General features: G+C 37.2%; 1 protein-coding gene across 1 annotated transcript in view; it reads left to right on the forward strand.

The window, feature by feature from the left end:
• Rab3-GEF (Rab3 GDP-GTP exchange factor) overlaps positions 1–21,518 on the forward strand; it is a 517,470-nt gene that overhangs the window by 71,108 nt on the left and 424,844 nt on the right. The window contains exons 5-8 of the mRNA XM_068226364.1: positions 698–855; positions 9,267–9,408; positions 9,611–9,769; positions 19,516–19,647. Of these exons, the coding sequence (XP_068082465.1) occupies positions 698–855; positions 9,267–9,408; positions 9,611–9,769; positions 19,516–19,647 (591 nt within the window). The remainder of the gene's footprint in view (positions 1–697; positions 856–9,266; positions 9,409–9,610; positions 9,770–19,515; positions 19,648–21,518) is intronic.

The raw sequence follows: 21,518 nt of genomic DNA on the forward strand, positions 1-21,518 counted from the left end.
TTTATGATTTGTTTGTGGTTGGGTCTTTCTATTTCCACTTCACAATTATTTTCTTGCCAGTCAACTTGACAAAGTTTGAGTTGCTTACTAATGTGGCAATCAGTGCCTATTTCACATTTAAAGTCACTCCCTCACTCCACCCATTTGGCAGGTATCTTCTGGCTCTGAATAACTTTAAGCCCTCAACTGCCTTTTATAGCAGCAGCAATGGTCATAGTGACATCTAGGATCTAGTTTAGGTGTACAGAGACCTGGATACTTTGGATCAGATAGTGTATTTTACTGCTTTGTTGGTTTTTGAGGCAGTGTTTGTGGTATCGTATTTCTAACATGAGTGAACTGAAAATGACAGACGCTTTCAAATTTTGAAACATATTTCACCCAGTTCTGAGATGAGTACAATAACCTTTCACTAAGAGTGACTACAGCATAACAACTCAGCTTACTTAGTTGTTGTTGAAGCTACTACCTACCTGAGAGATGAAAGCTTGTGATTTCTTTAACAAGCTATCATGACATAAATTTAAATGTAACTATGCTCTTTCTCTTATAGTGGTAGTTTATAAATAGAAAAATTGGCAAATTATAGTAGGCATTTGGTTTGAGTCCTCAGGCAACTTCTTTAAAACCATTTATAACATTACAATTACAATTTTGACTGTTCTTGTAGATTATATATTTTGTTCTCTTGTTATAGAGGGTACGAAATCACTCTCTGACATCTCTATGCCTGCTGTCACATCATCCTTTCTTTTCAATGTTCCGAGAATGCCTTTTCATCTTAAAGAAACTCATTGATGCCTGCAATGAGAATACATCTCCAAGACGTGTTGGAGCGTCTAGACAGATTCCAAGGTAAAATCACTTTCAGTTTCAAATTTCAATAAACATATCTTTCATTCTTGTTTTACAAAACTTTGTTTTTCAGAGTACAGAGTGTGAGAGCTATTGTCCACAAAGATAAGGAGATAAGTCTGTTTATTATCTTCAACATGGTAATTAGAAAATTATTATTGTATCTGCCTTGAAACATCCAAAATGTATATGACGTTACTTGAAAATTCAGGAAAAGTATCCATGCCTAGGTATAATAAAGGCAAACATTTATTTTGAAATGGTGAACATTAACCTCTTACCATCAGCCATAGGTTTAGTCAAATACAAACAGCTGATAGGGAGCAGCTGAGAGAGATGGATGTTTGCAGATATGTGTTAAAGCACCTGTCTTGATTGGACCAGGAGTGAGTCTGTCAATACAGTTGTTGGCTGGTTAGTTCCAGTTTTGAACAAATAAGGATGTGGTCTCTTTCCATTACTATTTGCATACTGTACGGTTATTGTCAATGAAGACTTTTACACAATAGAAATGTACAGCAAGACAGTTTTCATTAATTTTTTAAATCTTTATTTCTCTCTATTTCCATTCTGATGCTGACCTGTCATTTTGTTTATCCTCTTACATGTTTTTATTTTTATTCTTTCTATAGGTTATACTGTCACTTACTTGATCCTTTCTATTAGGTACTGCCCCCATCATGCCGGGCTCAGCTCGCCGGTGAGCGAGAGTCTCAAAAGTAGACCGTTTGCTTATCGGCTGTGCAGAAAATTTTAAAGGCAGGAATAGATGAAGGACTAGCGACAAATGAAAAGAAGCTAAAATAGGTTTTATACATTTATTAAAACCTATCACTCTTCCAATAAACAATTAAATTTACAAAATCTAGGAATAATTCTTGAAAATCTCTTCTCCTCATGCTATCGTCTATAAGGAATCTTGATCAAATTAAAGCTCAACGAATGTTCTTGTCTGTAATAATAATAATAATAATAATAATAATAATAATAATAATAATAATAATAATAATAATAATAATAATAATAGGGATCATTAATTTACTATAAACTGGATTGAAAATCAAAATAATATCTGGTATCACTCTCTCAAATAATGATAATTAAATTGCTTAAATTAAAATATTCCTTCTGGATCTCGCTTAATTCTATAAGAAAATGATCATTTTCTTTCCCTTATTAAAATTATTGAAAAAATGTTTAATTCAAGAAATTGTGGTTAATAAGTCTTCCTTAGACTTTCCCTTCATCAATCAATTCATTTTTATAATTATTAAGTGACTGAACTTCTCATAATTAATTCTTATTTGATCTCAGGTCAACCTAAACGTTACTCGTTTTTATGCAATAAGTGACTATACAATAACTATAAATTCAGCCTCGTGACATCAATCCACGGACGTTGCCTTCTCTTATTCAATTTATTTTAATGAATAAGATCCTAATCTACCTTAAATTATAATAAAATCTTCTAAAGATTCATAATTCATCAAATCACGGATACGTGAAAATAACGTAAATCGGTCAAAATTTGACGCGCTCAGTGGAGAACATCATCATAAAACCATTCAAGAAAAATCACAAAACACAGAATATAATCAAATCACACATCACACATTCACACACAGGTACATGACAATATTACAATATTATTTACACGAACACTAACCCATTATTATTAATTTTTGGATTTATTCCAAATTAGGGAAATCATTCTCTAGATGACAATATCATGTACATTCCAGGTGTCGATCTAGGACGTGATAGAGTTGAGGTTATCACTTTCATGCAAAAATTAATTATACAACGATGTTCAAGGGAATCTCTTTTAAACAGAAATCATCCAAATTAAGCAAGTAAAATACCTACAGCACAGGTCAAAATATTAGAATACGCGCTTACGGTACATGAGTTGCGGCATTTATTCTTATTCTCCTACTATATCGTGGCTCTCGATGAATCTGCGCTCAAGCTTGAAGAAATCATGTCCAGTGACACATTTCTTCCAAAAATGACTCTAATGGATGCATAAATTATCACACAAATTATAATGTCCATCTGCAAGTCATAATCAAATTAATAGCACAGTAAAATATATGTATAATCCATCATTACTCCATCTGGAGGATGCCATGTTCCAGGCCTACTTTACATACAGTGAGCACACATCAATTCTTTCCAAGAACAAACCAACATTAAACCCATGACCTTATTCAAATTTTAGCCCGTAATTAGGTTTAATTATTTTTATTCATTATTATTATATTTATTGACCCTGCCTAATCACACTTGCAAAGCTATCGTACGAAATTATTCAGATGACTCTAAACGAACTCAAGTCCACAGAAATGTCGTTTAATCATAGAATGAAATTTGACACTCAGAAAAACACTAGAACACTGTCCTAATCTGTCTTAATTAATTTTCAAAGTATTTCAAAATCATTCAAGATTAACGCGGAGGTCATTTACTTTTATTTCTCCTGCCGTCTTAAAATTTTAGGACAGTTGAGGTCTCTCTCGATGGCATTCACTCTTATCTCTAACTAATAGAACCGAATACACATTCATTCCAGAGCACAAACTACCTCCCACCGAGGAAAGAAGAATGAAAAGTCAAACTACTGTTAAACTAATAGAAAATCTAAATGAATAAGGTAAGGCTACGTTTTACAGACATTTTACAGAAAGATAGAAAGATGAATTCTTAAAGAATACTCATGTGGCTGGTGTTAACTGGATTCTGGCTGATGACCTAGTACGTGGTCACATCACTTTCCATCGAACAAAGTCTTGCCCATGTCCAACGCCTTACATAATTAGTGACTCATGGAGGAGATGAAGGTGCACAGGAAACAGTAGGATTCATCTCGGAAAGGGATAGCCATCTTGAAGCGAGCTCGAACCAACGACCTTCCTTCTTCTGAGTTCTCGTAGAAAAGCTGAAACTAAAAAAGTCTTAGCAATAGTCCAGGATACACACGCGATGTTTAATAATTTGGAGATGGACACTTAACTTATGACAGTCATAAATAAATCGTAGAGAAGTTTTTAAAATGCCTGAATTGCAGTTTATTCAGTCCTCAGTGCCTTCTCTAATGCAAAGTCTCCCAGTAAAGCAAACGACGTCCAGTCTCGACCGTAGCTGCATTCAGAGTAACGTTCAAATCAAGTGTTCAGAAGTAAAAACCCTCTATAAAATTTCCTTTGGAATTACCATAAATTCACTGTCTTAAGACGGAGGTGTGCCTCTTGATTATATTTGATTGGTGGATCTGTTGCATTCCTGTGAAGGTTGTCATTTTTATTGGCTGCCCTAGTTTCACGTCACACGACCTTGCCATTATTGATCGATTATAATCACGCTGCCCGCCTGATCACGTGGCACACACACATGTGTCTGAAGGACACCTAACAGGAATTTCACCCTGCTCCCTCGTTCTCTTGGTAGGTTGGGAAAACCGGTTCGCAGGCGGCTTGTTCATACTGGCACGGGAGTGTAAAATCTCACCCTCCTGGTGATCGAAATAATGTTTCAACTCACTGATGAAGTAAATCATTCTCCCTTAATAAATTATTTCCACTTTTGAAGGGGACAGTACTTATGTTGACACTTCGGATTCATTTTCTTCTTTTATGTTAGTATTGTGTTCCTAGTCTTTTACCACCTGTATTAATCTTTTTGTCTCTTTTATATTTCTTTGTCTATCTGGCTTTCTTCTTATTCTGACACTTCCCACATCAAGACTGAAAATTTGTCAAGATGGCCCCTCAATGAGTGTTGAAGCCCACCATCTTTACATAGCTGAGAAGCAGAAATGAACTCATCAGGGACTGAGAAAAGTTGGATGTAGAAGCATGAGAAATGATGAGAGCAAGGAGCCTTTCTGCTTGAAAGCAGCAATATATGAAGATGATTGGCCTTCTGTATTTTCATATTTATCCTTGTCTTTAGTAACATACTACTTAGAAATTTCAGTACTTCTGACTATCCATTTACATCCTGGCCAGGTCTTGGTTTAGGCTCCTTTAGAACTTACATAAATATCCACAAGTCAGGTATTGGCATCAATGTTGTAATAATCCTTCCCTTCATCTTCAACCTGCCTGCGTCTTTTGGCCAGAGGGAGGGTTTTAACCCTCTAGGTGGCCCGGCCCATCCCTTAAGGATGGGGAATGAAAACATTTGTGATGATGATGATGATGACGATGATGATGTTGTAATAGGTACATAATGTGTCTCATGTTTGCTACTGTTCATTCCAATACAAGACCAGGAGATCCTTTCTGTATTTCTACTGGAGTCAAGAAAGGTTGAGTAATTGTTTCAACATTGTTCTCAGTATTTGTTGGAACTATACTACACCTTGTGGATGATAAACTGCCATCAGGTGTAGAACTTGTGTATAGAGCTGATGGAAATCTATTTAATATTAGCAGACTGCGAGCTAAGACCAAGGTGTCCTCAGTGTCAGTTATAGAGCTTCAGTACACAGATGACAATGTTATTTTAGACAACACAGAGAAAGATCTGCAATCAATCCTAAATGCTTTTAATCAAGCATATGAAAGTATTGGACTGGAAATTAATTTTAATAAGACTAGGATCCTTTACCAGCCAGCATCAAATTTCAATAAGAGAATTTCGGCTATTACAATCAATGGCCAATCTCTGTAGAACACAAATCATTTTCCTTACCTTGGAAGCCACCTCTCAACATGTGCAAACATTGATGCAGAAATCCAATATCGTTTAAGATGTGCTAGCGCGGCTTTCAGTCATCTCCTAAAAAGAGTGTTTGACAATCATGATATCAGTGTAAGAACCAACCCTACGTTTACAATGCTGTTGTACTCTTATCTATGGTTGCAAGACCTTCCATCCCATCAGTACCATGTCAGGGCAAGAGAGGAAGACATGGGAAGTGTTGGAAAAAAATAACTGATTGTCACGTTAATTTTGCGTGTAAACATATTAACATGTTTCCTTGGTACATTAGCTGCTACAGTAGAAAGAAAAGCCCAGAAAAGAACTACATAAGATCAGTGTCATCAGTTTCTGTAATGCACTGACTCTATCTCAAAGAACATGAGAAACAAAGTGCCATAGGCCCATCCCTTTCATATGAGAAACACATGTTTTTAATGAAAACTTTAACATTGGAATTAAGACACCTTTAAGTGACACCTGCACAGTATGCAATGAATGAAGGGCTACAGATGAGGATGGTGCCTCATATGCAGTTAGGCTTCATAACGTAAAAGCACAACAAGGATACAAAACTTTAACTGATGCTAGAAAAGACTCTAAAGATCCTACTTATCAGTACATATGACTTTCAGCAGGCATTATCTTTACCAAAAATACCTATATAAGAGTGTTCTATATCGGGCAGATGTGGATGTATGATTTAGGTGTTCATGTCTGAAATGAGAAATCTGGTATATTGTGTGCGTGCGTGCGTGCGTGTGTGCGCGTGCACGCATGTGTGTGTGTGTATGCGTGTGCGTGTGTGTGTGTGTGTGTGTGTGTGTGTGTGTGTGTGTGTCTTTGCTTCTCGGGGAGCCTGTGAAATAGGTTCATGCCTACTGAACATTTTCCAATCTTTCATCCTTCAAAATTAAATTAAAGAAAGTGCAGTACCTAAGTAAGTAGATGACTTTCTTGATAAGACTTTGTGTAATGGTAACGTAAAGGAAATATTTAAAGTAACGTTCATTATAACAAATTTATGTATTTCTTTGCAGCCAATGTATATGTATTATATTAATTTTAGACGCTAAACAAATTGTATTGTACAATTCCTGTATATGAGCCTTTGGCTCATTGGAATTAATAAATAAAGCAAATAAATAAATAAATAACCAGTTAACCAGTTGACAAAAATAAGAATATGGTTATCTTTATTTTGTATTATATTTTGTTACATACTGGGAAGTTTGATGAAATAAAACTTTTTTTTTAGTGCCTGGCCACACATTTTTGCCAAGTGATAGTAATTTTAGAATGATAGAGAAAATGACTCGACAAGTTGATTATGTTTACACTCCCAGACAATGGAGACTTCAAGGATTTAAAAACACTCTAAAAAATTGTACTGTAGTTAAGGCCAAACTAAGTATTAAGGGTCGAAAAGTACTGAGTAGAGAAATAAGAATAAAAGTAACAGAAAACAAGGCAGATTTCCTGTTCCTTAAGTTCTCATACTCACATTCAGAGTCATGGACAAAAGTTCATATTTTCCAAAAACAACCTGGGAGGCCAAAGGAAAAAAAGATGAAAGAACTGCTTAAAAGAAAAGGAAGTTTTGAAACAAGCACTGGAAAACCTGACTACCCTGTATCCGTCAGGAAGGGATATTAATCACTTAAAACACAAAGATTTGCTGAGTCTACTGCCATTTGTTCTAGCAGTGCATCATGGACTATACTTAAACCTCAAACCAACTAACTAATGAAGATCTTGACACTGAAAACCAAGGGTAAAAAATGAATGCTAATAATTTACAGCATTACCTTCTTTGCATGCAGTATTATTTTTAAAGTAATATCATTTTATTAATGATTAAATAAGATTTATTCTTCTTTTAATTTTCTGTTACACTGATATGTATTTAAGACTATAAAATGATTAAATTTTCATTTTTGTTGTGTGTTTTGTTTAAAACCTTATTTATCTTGAAACTTTGTTTGTTTTTGTGGGTTAGCCCTTTCTCTTACTCATGCACTAAAATTGGCACACCGTGCGCATAGAGGCGCGCGGCTGTGAGCTTGCATCCGGGAGATAGTAGGTTCGAATCCCACTATCGGCAGCCCTGAAGATGGTTTTCCGTGGTTTCCCATTTTCACACCAGGCAAATGCTGGGGTTGTACCTTAATTAAGGCCATGGCCGCTTCCTTCCAACTCCTAGGCCTTTCCTATCCCATCGTCGCCATAAGACCTATCTGTGTCGGTGCGACGTAAAGCTCCTAGCAAAAAAAAAAAATTGGCACACTTGGGTGAAATGCTGGCAACCAAGTATGAGTTAGCTGGAAAATTTATAATTTCACTTGTACTGGAATTACAAACCAGTTTCTTTGCTTCTGCATGCACAAACATCACACCAACACTTTCTAAAAGATACCCCATATCTTCTGGATGTATGTAGCCTTGTACACCGGCACATGTGCAATGTTGTCTTTCTCCGGGTAAAGCCACTCTTGCTAAAGTCCTCAGTTTCATTCAGGCAACCCTTATATATTTTTATCTTTCAATTTCTTTACTGCTCCAGTCTTTTCTTTCTTTTAATTGCCATCCTCCCTACAATATGAGCAGTAGAGTAACAGAAATAATTTTCCTCATTTTTCATTCTATTTGAATGGTGATGATGATGATGATCTTCCTGGCCTTTTCCTCAATTTATTATTGGGGTTGACACTCAGTATGGATCTGCTATGTGGAGGGATGTATTCACTATTGTGCGTTTCTGTGGTGGCTGGTAGTGTGGTGTTAATGTATCTAGAGGAAAAGAAGTGTATGAAGATGAACATAAGCACCCACTCCATAAGCCAGAAGAATTATCCATTCACTGTTAAATTACCTGGCTAGGAATCAAATCCGGGAACCTCTGAACCAAAGACCTGTATGCTAACCTTTCAGCTAAGGAACCGGATAATAATCAGTCTGGAGTTCCTAAAGGCAATGCCTTGTTAATGTAATCATACATTCCTGTTCTTAACTGCATATTTCATTTCTCGATAGGTAGTATACTGAAAGTGTTACATGAGGACATGAAGGTACTTTAAAATTGACATCCTCTTTTCCCCCATGATTTATTGATGGTGATGATGATGATTTGGTCTCAGGTGCTGTGTGAAGATATTTGGTGGTTTTTATTCCATTTTCACTCTACTGGATGGACACTGATAGAGCACAACTCTTTGGCTAAAAACACAGTTGATTACATGTACATATCAGACCAAGCATCATATTTCCAAACTTTTCTGGATGATCTTTGTGAGTGGATTCTTATCCAAATAATGAACTTCCTCCATTGACATGTACTACAGTATGCTTTTAACTGGATTCTTATCTGATAAGGTTGCTCTGATCTTCATCTGTTACCTTAAGCCATTCCTACTTGTGTTATGCCACTCTTAGTTACACTTCCTACCTGACAAAACTTAAATAGTGCCTTAATAGCATACAAAGCTTGGAAGAAAGTTAAAAACCATGATCTAGCAATTTGTGAGTTAATCTTTGAAACAGAAGTTAAAATATAATATCACTCACAGTTGTATCAGTGCTTCTTAAAGCAGTATAAAGATGTGTTTCTTAAAATCATTACCATTATTATCATAACTGTACATAAAATGTTGATGAATTGTCGGTTTGTTTTTCAGATGAATAGTTTGATTATTCAATATGTGTTTTAGGGATACTGTTTGGAGTATTATAACTGGAAAGGCCTATGAAGGTACACCATCAATTGTGATGCATGACGTTCGGGAAATTGAAACATGGATATTAAGGTTGCTGAGTGCACCTGTACCTGTGCCTGGGAAGACGAGGGTAGAGGTAAGATAAATTCAACAGCTAAACTCTTAAATATCCTGCCCTCTTGTTGTGAATTAATTTTGTCATTATACTCAGCTGTAGTGGGGCATTGATGATGATTATATTCAAATAATTCTGGATTTTAGATGAACAATATCTGGTATTAATAATAAATATATTATGAAAGGTTTTGATTAAATTTTAATTTTTCATTACGTTTTAGGTCGAAATTCTCTCTCCAAGTCTTCATCCTCTTTTGGTGTTTGCCTTACCAGACCATACTCGTTTCTCATTGGTCGATTTTCCTCTCCATCTGCCTCTTGAGCTTCTTGGTGTGGATATTTGTCTCAAAGTTCTTACTCTGATACTGCTAGAAAACAAAGTAAGTACACATCACTTTTTTAATTTTTTTATTGTTTAAGTTATTCACTAATAACAGACTATAAGTGCTAACTGTAACTGGGAGAGAGGATCCCTTGGATGCTTGACTTAGCATTGGATGAGCCACCATTTAAGCCTCTCATCTGTCACACTATCCTAAGTAAGATCCAAATTTCTTGGAGAAAATACTTTTCTAACATTCATGCCAAATTTTTAAGTCCTGGTCCTTCTTGACCAAGGTATAATGGTTACAGTCATCTGGTAAAGGCTACCTTCACTTTACAAATAAAAAGTATTTATAAGATCCTCCTTTTCAATACAAAACAATCCATCTATTAGATGGGACAATGTCTATACATGTTTCAGCCTAATCTCAAGGCCAACTTCAGTAGAAGATCAATTATTACATTACATAAACAAATTAAAAATATTTATGAAGTAAAATACAATTATCATGATTATTAAAGTAAAAAACATATTGAGGTAAAAGAATCCTCTCGTCTGAAGGGCCGTTTTGCTTGACAATAAAACTTGCTGATTCTTTGAATGAAACACTGTGTTGAACAGTGTAGTGAGACCGTCAAAAATGTGTTTAATAAGTATGCAACATCTGTAATGAAAAAAAAAAAAAGGGAGAGTATGAGTGGATGAAAACAAATCAAAATATTCCGCAAAAATAAGGTTCAGTCGACTTCCTTGTTAAAAAGCTGTTGTCTCAAGTGGCACAACCTTGTCAGTCTTAAGTCACATTGACAGTGTGTCTGTGCTGATGTGCTTGGGTGGGGAAGAGGAAGGGGAGGGGCCAAGGAGGGGTAAGGTAAGGTACGGGAGGGGGATATTGCGGGAAGGGCGGGTCTTTTTCTGGAATGTCGGTAGTGAAACTCGTTTTTGTTCATAAATTGTTGACAGATGAGTGGGACAAAGGTTTCCAATAATATATTTCTCTTCTCGTTAATTTCATTTAGGTTGTGTGAGGAATTGTTATATTGGTCAGTATTGATATAAATATTCTCCAGTATATTGAGTAAGGGACCTTTCTGTTCATAATGTAAGATCTTTAAATCCTGGTCAATCTTTCTTTCTTTCTTTATTCGAATCAGAAGTACAACAGAATAATACTATGTTTAAAAGAAACAAACTATATACACAGATATATACAAGTAAAAGGTCTTCAACAATATATGTCGTACAGATCTCACACCGATTCGGCCCAAAATTTGGCCACTTCAAGGGCATTTGGATTAGCCAGCACCAAGTCTTCCATTGTGCAGTTTGATGGGCACAGTGGGCAGCATAGCAGGTGTTTGGTTGTCTGAAGTTCACCACAGTCACAAAAGGCCATATCGATGGGGAAGTTCCATTTATGTAGATTCGCTCTGGTTCTACCCACTCCAGATCTGAGTCTGTTTAAGGACCTCCAAGTCAACCAGTCCTCGGTGTGACCAGGAGGCAACACTTCCCGTGGTTCCATCCATTTCAAGAGGCCAGGGGTCTTTTGTTTCCATTTGGTAATCCTGACTTTGTCCGATGATCCTTCCAGGTGTTCTGAAGAGGTTAAAAAAGCTTTCCTCGACTTCAGTCTTCGTTGGGCAGGTTGGTATCCAAAGAGTGGATGTGAAGGCATTAGATTTGTTTTAAGCCTTTCGTTATTAGCAGCAACCTCTCTCCTGACATCACAAGGAGCAATACCGGCAAGGTAATTGATTTTCTCGAGAGGAGTTGGCTTCAGAACACCAGTAATTATTCTACAAGTTTCATTGAGTGCCACATCAATCTGTTTTGCGTGGGCAGATTTGTACCAAGCTGGGCAGGCATATTCACCGGCGGAGTAACATAAGGCTAGTGCAGTAGTTCTAACAGTTTGTGGATGTGTGCCCCAAGTAGATCCAACAAGTTTCCTAAGTAGTGTGTTCCTGGAAAAGACCTTTTGTTTTGCATTCATACAGTGCACCTTGAAGGTGAGACTGCGATCGAAGGTGACGCCCAAGTATTTGGGATGGAAGCAGTGGTCTAGCGTTTTCCATGTCACAACGAGTTTTCTGTTGGCTTGTCGATGTCGTAAATGGAATGCACAAACTTGGGTTTTGCTCGGGTTTGGCACAAGTTGGTTTTGATCATAGTAGTTGCCGAGTTCTTCTAGGGCAGCTTTCAGGGTGCATTCTATCGCTTCAAAACTATCTGACTGGGCAGCGAGAGCAAGGTCATCAGCATAGATGAAATTCTTGGTGTCTTGAGGCTGTGGCTGATCATTTGTGTATATATCAAATAACAAAGGTGCCAGTACACTTCCTGGTCAATTATTGTGTATTTATAATTTTGCTCCCTACAATGTTCGCTCATGGCTGAGTAGCGGTTATACTTAAAGGCATTAAGATGTTCGGTGTGTCTTATATTGAAACTACGGCCTGTTTATTCTACATACGTTGAAAAACAAGCAAGTGCATATGTGGAGACATTATTAGTAGACTTCGTGAAAGAAACTCGAAAAGAAAAAGGAAAAACTGAAGATGTAGGAAATGAGTGGACCTAAGCTCAAAAGCTACAAAATCTTGAAACATGTCAGCACAAGATGGTTATTCTCACTGATTCAGTCAACAGGGTATTATAACATTGGGAGCCATTGAAATTGTTGTTTGATGTTGGTGAAGAAGTCAAGTTTGAAGAAACCAGCATTAGCAAATTTCTTTCATTGAAAGCAGCAAAGGAAAATGATGCTACTAAACTTTACTTGTTATTTCTGAAGAACACACTCCCTGTTTTCACAAAATACAACATCATGTTGCAAGTAGAAGCTCTGTCCATACATAAAGTGGTCAGATACATGAATGGATGAATTAATGGTGAGGTTTGTGAAAACTGCTTCAACATGTGATGAACCAAGATGGTGACTACTGTGTGTGAGTCTGTGATATCCGTAGTAGATAATGGTGTAAGATGCAGTGAAAAATGTGGCAAATGCAGAAGAGTAGTTAAAAATGGGATTCTGTGTCGTAAGTGTGATGAATGGTACCATTTTCGTTGTGCAAATATTGTAAATAGGACTGATATTGAAGAAAGTGAGTGGCTGTGTTTCGAGTGTAAACAAACTGATAGTGAGGCAGAACAACAAGAAAGAGAGACTTACGAAACTATAATTAGGATTTTAGGAGTGCTACAAGAGGACTTATGCGCTCTGAAACATGAAAATGAATGCTTAAAGGACAGAATAAAGAAACTGGAAGATAAAGAAGACATTGGAGAAGAAAGATCGCCGTGGACGGAAGTGACGCGTGGCCATTTTAGGCCTAATGTTAAACATATGGGAGAAACTACGTACAACTTAAAACCGGGAAAAAACTCTTTGCAGTGCCAAAATAGATTTCAGTTATTGCAGCAAGTTCCAGAAGAAGACACACCAAGTTTTCCAAATAATTTTAAATCCAGTGGAGGTAAGAAAACCAACCGAAAGTCAAGATCGCCAAAGATTCATCTCTACGCAGACAGTGAAGGGCGGGGTATGGCAGAAGGCATCAACGATGAGCTGCAGAATCCAGAGACTGAGGTTTTAGGACTAATAAAACCAGGTGCCAAAACTGAAGACGTCCTTTCAAGTTGTGATCCTGTGTCAGAGAAGGACAATTATGTGGTGATTGTGAGTGGTACAAATGACATTGCTGCAAATGAAGGTGAGGAACTAATTACGATTCTCAGAGGTAAGATTTCCAAACTACCTGACTCAAAAGTAATTGTAGTAAATGTGCCACCCAGGTATGACCTTTTAGAGGACTCATGTGTGAACAAAGCTGTACATGATGTAAATATAAAAATCAAGAGATTATGTAAGAGTTTTAGAAATGTCTATGTAGTAGATACTTTAGGTCTTGGCAGGCAAATGTTCATTAGACATGGGTTACATCTAAATGGTAATGGAAAAGCAACTCTCTGTAGACAAATTGCTACAATTATCAACAGAGATTTGCAAACTAATCGGTACTTAAGAAAACCCATACCACTAAACTGGCACATACAGGGAAATTTGCCAGAAAACCCAGACCCTTAAATCAAGATCTATGTACAAGGATCTGGGTTCCAGGGAAGTTCTCAACTCATGAGTCAAACGTTACCCAATTGCAACAGTCAAGTTTTAGGGAGGATGGAGGTCTGAGATTGCTCTTGGTAAACTGTCAGAGTGTAGTAAATAAACAATTAAAATTCGGTACATTGATGGAATCTTATGAGACGGATGTGGTGATAGGAGTGGAATCGTGGTTGAGAGAAGGGGTGGGTAATACAGAAGTATTTCCAGAAGGGTATACAGTCTATCGTAGAGACCGAGGTGATAAAAAAGGAGAGGGGTATTTATTCTGGTGAAGGAAACTTATTGTTCGCATGAATGGTTTACTGATGAAAGGGATGAAATATTAGGGATAAAATTAGTTCGTGATAATATGAAGGAGGTGGGAATTATAGGAACATATAGGCCTGGAAGAGAGGAAAGAGATATGGAAATATTTGAGAAAATAATAGATTATACTCATAAAAACAATGGTAATGATTGGGGGAGATCTAAACTTGCCTGAAGTTGAATGGAATGGAGCTGCAAGTGAAGCCCATGAACAGAAACTGGCAAATAAGTTAATTTGGGAGGGAGGATTTACACAGGTAGTACAAGAACCAACTCGTCTCAATAACTTGCTAGATGTATTCTTGGTTAAACCATAGGAAATTGTTGATAAAACTGAGGTAATTGAAGGAATAGGTGACCATAAGGCTGTAATAATGGATGTAGGACTCGTACCAAAAATGCTTAATAAGAGGGTCACAAAAGACAAGAAATTATACAGAAAAACTAAAGTTGATGAATTTGGGACTTACCTTAAATCACAATTCAGTTGTTGGATAAGTGAAGGGAATAATGTGGATACACTTTGGGCTACATTTAAAGGAATGATTTGGGAAGGAGAGAAGAGATTTGTACCTGTTAAGAAGGGTAAAATGACCTCAGACACTGTTTATTACACAAGGGAAATAAGAAAATTAAAAAGAAAATGTAGAATAGTAAACAGGAAAATCAAAGAAGGTAGGGAGAATAGAGAAACTAGAAAACAACTAATGAGGGAACTGAATAGAGTGAAAAAGGAAGCAAAAGAGAATTATATGAATGGCATTCTTCAAGAGGGTAATGACCACAAAGGGAAATGGAAAAAGCTGTATTCATATATTAGGAATCAAAAAGGAAAAGAAATCCAAATTCCTACAATGGTGGGAGAAGGGGGTGAACACTATTTAACAAATACTGAGAAAGCAAACCTCTTTAGTAGGGAATTCCGAGATTCAGTAGAAGATTGTTAGGACTCGGAAACCGTAACAGAAGATAGAGAGGGAGAGACACAGAGGGAAACAAGAAGCTTCTCATTCACAAATGAAGATATTTTCAGAGAAATCCAACTGCTTCAGCAAGGAAAAGCAGCAGGAAGTGATCAAATTACTGGGGAGGTATTAAAGACAATGGGGTGGTATATAGTGCCTTATTTAAAATTTCTCTTTGACTATGTCATAAACAATAGTGTGATACCAAAGGAATGGAAGGAATCTATAATAATACCAATTTATAAAGGAAAGGGTGATAAAAGGAAACCAGAGAACTACAGACCAATCAGCCTGACCAGTATAGTTTGTAAAATACTGGAGAGTTTTTTTTTTTTTTTTTCTTCTGCTACGGGCTTTACGTCGCACCGACACAGATAGGTCTTATGGCGACGATGGGATAGGAAAGGCCTAGGAGTTGGAAGGAAGCGGCCGTGGCCTTAATTAAGGTACAGCCCCAGCATTTGCCTGGCGTGAAAATGGGAAACCACGGAAAACCATCTTCAGGGCTGCCGATAGTGGGATTCGAACCTACTATCTCCCGGATGCAAGCTCACAGCCGCGCGCCTCTACGCGCACGGCCAACTCGCCCGGTACTGGAGAGTTTAATAGCAAAGTACATCAGAGGGATATGTGATGATAAAAATTGGTTCATGAGGAGCCAGTATGGATTTAGAAAGAAATTTTCTTGCGAGGCACAACTGGTGGGATTTCAGCAGGACATATCAGATCAGGTAGATTCAGGAGGCCAGTTAGATTGCATAGGCATAGATCTTTCCAAAGCCTTTGATAGAGTGGAACATGGAATATTATTAAAGAAATTGGAGGGTTATACGTTGGATAAGAACATTTCTAAATTCAAGGGTTCAGAAAGTCAAAGTAGGAAATAATATATCACAGGAAGAGAAAGTCTGGAAGGGAATTGCACAGGGTAGTATAATCGGTCCGTTACTTTTCTTAATATACGCAAATGACTTAGGAAATAATATAACATCGAAAATAAGATTGTATGCAGATGACATAATTGTTTATAGGGAAATAAATAACATTGAGGATTGTTCAGAATTACAAAGGGACCTTGACCGTATCCAGGAATAGGTTGAAGAAAATAATATGAAGATTAATGGAGCCAAATCAACTGTTACAACTTTTACAAACAGGAGCTTTAAAACTGAATTTGAATATACTTTGGATGAGGTAGTTATCCCAAAAGATGGCAGGTGCAAATACTTAGGTGTGAGATTTGAAAGTAATTTGCACTGGAAGGGTCATGTTGATGACGTTGGGAAAGCATACAGATCGTTACATGTCATAATGAGGCTACTTAAAGGATGCAACAAAGAATTAAAAGAAAAATGTTACTTAAGTATGGTTCGTCCATTATTGGAATATGCAAACAGTGTTTGGGATCCTCACCAAGAATACCTAATAAAAGAACTAGATGGTGTGCAGAGGAAAGCAGCAAGGTTTGTAACAGGGGATTTCAGGAGAAAGAGTAGTGTATCAGAAATGTTAAAGGAACTTGGGTGGGAAACTTTAAGTAAGAGAAGGGAGAAAAGTAGACTTATAGGATTATATAGAGCCTATACAGGAGAAGAAGCATGGGGAGATATCCGTGAGAGGCTTCAGTTGGAAAATAATTATATTGGTAGAACTGACCACAAGTACAAAATTAGAAGGAATTTTAGCAGAAGCGATTGGGGTAAATTTTCTTTCATTGGGAAGGGCGTGAAGGAGTGGAACAGTTTACCAGGGGTAGTGTTTGATCCTTTTCCAAAATCTGTACAGATATTCAAGAAGAGAATAAACAACAACAGAGATAATAAATTAAATGTTAGAGGGCATTCGACCAGTGCAGGATATTGTAAATAATAAATGTGTGTGATTAAATTAATTCCATCCCCTGGTCTAAGGAGTTTGGACAGCCCAAGTAGGGGACTGCCTGTAGGGGTGAAGTACAGTGGGGACTTCGAGGGCCCTGGGACCGCTACGGTAGCTGTGAAGGCCCTTCAGGAACTCTGAAAAGTGGTGGCAAAAGGGGCTCTGGTTAAGACGCAGCAGGTCGTTATGCTACTTAGGTTCCAAAATGGGTAAAATATAAATATGTAAATAAATTCAATGTTAATTTTAATCTTATACCAGTTGTATAGTATTATTAGAAGTAATTTCACATACCGTACTGTATATGAGTTGACTATGTTTGTAAGATATTATAAGTAGAATTTTGTAAACAATATAAATTTATTAAGGATGATGTGTGTGTTTAATAGAAAAAATTATTAGCGTAAATTGTATAATATTGTATTCTAGGAAAATTTTATTCGTCTCCTGTTAATTTAAAATTTAGTGCTTGACAATAATGTATTTTAGTGTACCATTTGCCACCGAGGTAGACACCTCATTTGCAAATAAAGAGATTTTGATTTGATTTGAACTGAAAAGATTCAAAATCAGTTAGAAGTAAGGTTGAAATGCACTACCAATATAAATTCAATAGGTGAAGTTGTCAGGAAAATGACGATCTTTTAACTGGAGATACAAAAAGACAGCACATCAAGCAAGGAAGTGAGACTGGCAGTTTATCTGGAGATGACATGAGACAGTTCTTCAAATTGGTAAGAAATTTCTGCACTACAGCATGCAACTACATCTTGGACGAATTACCTTCCATGACTGTGGCAAAGTATGCAGATGTAGTGGATGCTTCATTGAGAGCAACTACTTCATTTTCATAAATGCTTTCTTTGTTGTTGTTGAATTGTTTCAAAATAGAGTGGTAATTGGGAACACTAAGCTAGACAAATTTGCTTTCTACCAAGCAGATCCATTAAATGAAGACAGTATTTTCTGACTGTGAAACAATGGATGTAGCATTGGCTAAAATTTTGAAGCTGAAAGATGCTTCTGGAAACATTAAATATTCAGTTGTTCCTCAAGTGATGCTTTGCTGTTTTAGCGACACCTCACAACAATACTTCAACGGAGCAAGTATTCAGTATTGTTTGCAAGAATCACACTAACTGTCTACCAAATATGAGTACATGGTCTCTTAGTGCTCTCCTGGTGAAAAAAGGTAAAATGGTATCATGCTCAGAAGCAGTTTTCTGTGAAGGATCTCTGTGATGCAAAAGAAGCAATGTGAAGATGTTGCAGCAAAAGTTACATAGTTATGTTAGTGCATGTAATTGTTTTTTTAACATGTAGGAATAGAAAAACATGTTAATATTATTTGAAATTACATATTATAATTTGCCCGAGTTGTCAGGTCTCTCACCGAAAGCAACTGTGAAGATCCTGCAAGAAAACTAACTTAGTTATGTTTGTGTGTGTAATTCTTTTGTTTTACAACTTGTATGAATAGAATACCAAACCAGACCCCATGGCACTACAGCCCTCGAAGGGCCTTAGCCTAACAAGCAACCGCTGCTCAGCCCGAAGGCCTGCAGATTACGAGGTGTCATGTGGTCAGCACGATGAATCCTCTCAGCCGTTATTCTTGGCTTTCTAGACCGGGAGGAATAGAAAAACATGTTAATATTGTTTGAAATTGCATATTATAATTTTTCCGAGATGTCACATTTCCCACCATCTCTTCCGAGATTCACACTACTGATGATCATCCTTGAAGGTTGGCATATCTGCATAGAAAATAGAAAAGTGATCGGACTAAAATTTGCAATCCAGAAAGTATTTCAGAACTTACCAGCAATCAAAATCAGACTGAGAAATTACTTATATTGAATTCAGAAGCAGGTAAGAAGGATAAAGAATCTTCTTCACCATGTTGTTTGTGTCCAACTGAAAACACTCTACTTATTCACCATAGGTGGGTTAGAATATCGTAACTATTTGATAGCACTCAGTTGATGTGCTCCTTAATCACAGTTTACAGATTCTGGAAAGGAGGGAGGGAGGGAGGGAGGGAGGGAGGGAGGGAGGTAGGTAGGTAGGTAGGTAGGTAGGTAGGTAGGTAGGTAGGTAGGTGTAGAGGACTTGGATCATATGAAAGAATATTTTAATAAGATTCAAGCTATGAAGAATCTCTTATTCTTAATAGCAGTTAGTAAGATTACTTTTTCAATTTTTTGAACTTCTATTTTTTGTAAATAGTAAAAACTTCTATTCTGAATTGTAGAATTTAAGATAAATCATCAAAAACCTGTATGGTAAGAAGCTCCTAACAATTTTGCATTCCTGTTTGCTTCAGATTTGGTTTGTATTTGATGAAATACAGTCTGTAAACACACTTCTATAGTATATTTAGCTCTGTTTATTACTAAATGAGTGACAATATATTAATGAACATCCTTTATAAAATTCTCAATGTGCTAAATACTTGTACTGATCTTGAATTGTGTGAATCGTTTTTAATTTACATATTGAAATATCTTCAATTTTCAGTTGGTGATGCAGTCACGGGATTATAATGCCTTGTCTATGTCAGTCATGGCATTTGTTACCATGATTTATCCATTGGAGTACATGTTTCCTGTAATCCCATTGCTGCCTACATGCATGAGCTGTGCAGAACAGGTAAGTACTTTGGGTTGTTCCTATGGTTACAACAAGAATGTCAGGTGAAGAATAATATTAGTAAACCATTGATTAATGCTGGGGGTGTACCTTAATTAAGGCCTCGACTACTTCCTTCCCATTCCTAGGCCTTTCCACTCCCATCGTCGCCATAAGACCTATCTGCGTCGGTGCGACGTAAAGCAAAGAAAAAAAACCACCATTGATTTATAAAGGCTGTTCAAATGAAAGCTAGACTTAATTATATTACCAATATTACCTGTATACTTAACAACCACCACCACTACGACAACCACCACCACCGCCGACACCACCACATGGCCTCAACTATCACGTGAAGATTTAAATTGATGCCATTTGGCTGTCTACTTGTCAATTTTGTTGGTCAGTTTAACTATAAGCCTCCTAGGTGGCATTGTAAACAGAATCTCTCTTGGGCATGTTAGCTGAGTTTTTAATGAAATTTGTAGGGTAAACACCAAACTTATTACTAACAATCTTTTACATGCTGACATTGTACAGCATGGAATTTTGAATGGACTTCTTTTCAACCTTTAAAACTCCAACTAACTCTGCCAGCTTTGAATCTGCAATCTTGGGATTTAGAAGCCAATACTCGAATGATCGGCAGAGAAGTTATCTGCCTCTATGGATCAGTGGTAGAGTGTCAACCTCCATATCCCAAGATAGTGGGTTCAAACCCGGCAGAGGTAGTTGGATTTTTGTAGGGCGGAAGAAAAGTTCATTTGACACTCCATGTCATACAATGTCAGCATGTAAAAGATCTCTGGTGACACATTTGGTGTTTAACCAAACCAGAAACAAAATCCCATGGCACTTAATGCCCTTGAAAGGGCCTCAGCCTGCCCAGCGACAGCTGCTCAGCCTGAAGGCCTGCAGATTACGAGGGGTCATGTGGTCAGCACGACACATCCTCTTGGCCGTTATCTGGGCTTTCGAGACTGGGGCCGCCATCTCACCATCAGACAGCTTCTCAATTCTAATAACGTAGGCTGAGTGAACCTTGAACCAGCCCTCAGGTTGAGAGAAAAATCCCTGATCTGACCGGGAATTGAACCCGGGGCGTCCAGGCGAGAGGCAGGCACGCTACCCCTACACCATGGGGCCGGCACATTTGGTGTTTACCTGACAAAATTCATTAAATATCAGCCACATATGCTAAGAGAGATTTGGTTTACTCTCTCTGCCATCTAGTAGGCCTAGACTAAAACAGAATGTTGAAGTTGATGAGCAGACAGCCAGATGGCATCAAATTAAAATATCTGAACATGGTAGCTGAGGCCACATCATAATGGGTGGTCATACAAATTTTAGTGAAAAATGGAAGAGTATGTATAGGTACTTTAAGGCAGAAACAGGTTCCAAGAAGGACATTCCAGGAATCATAAATGAACAAGGGGAGTGTGTATGCGAGGATCTTCAAAAGGCAGAACTATTCAGTCAGCAGTATGTAAAGATTGTTGGTTTCAAGGATAATGTCGAGATAGAGGAGGAGACTAAGGCCAAAGAAGTATTAAAATTTACTTATGATAACAATGGCATTTACAGTAAGATACAAAAATTGAAAACTAGAAAAGCAGCTCGAATTGATAAGATTTCTGGGGATATACTACAGACAATGGGTTGGGATACAGTACCATATCTGAAGTACTTATTTGGTTATTGTTTGCATGAAGGAGCTATACCAAATGAATGGAGAGTTGCTATAGTAGCACCTGTGTATAAAGGAAAGGGTGACAGACATAAAGCTGAAAATTACAGGCCAGTCAGTTTGACATGCATTGCATGTAAGCTTTGGGAAAGCATTCTTTGTGATTATATTAGATATGTTTGCAAAATTAATAACTGGT

Source organism: Anabrus simplex, chromosome 1 (genome assembly GCF_040414725.1).
Source record: "Anabrus simplex isolate iqAnaSimp1 chromosome 1, ASM4041472v1, whole genome shotgun sequence".
Classification (NCBI taxonomy): domain Eukaryota; kingdom Metazoa; phylum Arthropoda; class Insecta; order Orthoptera; family Tettigoniidae; genus Anabrus; species Anabrus simplex.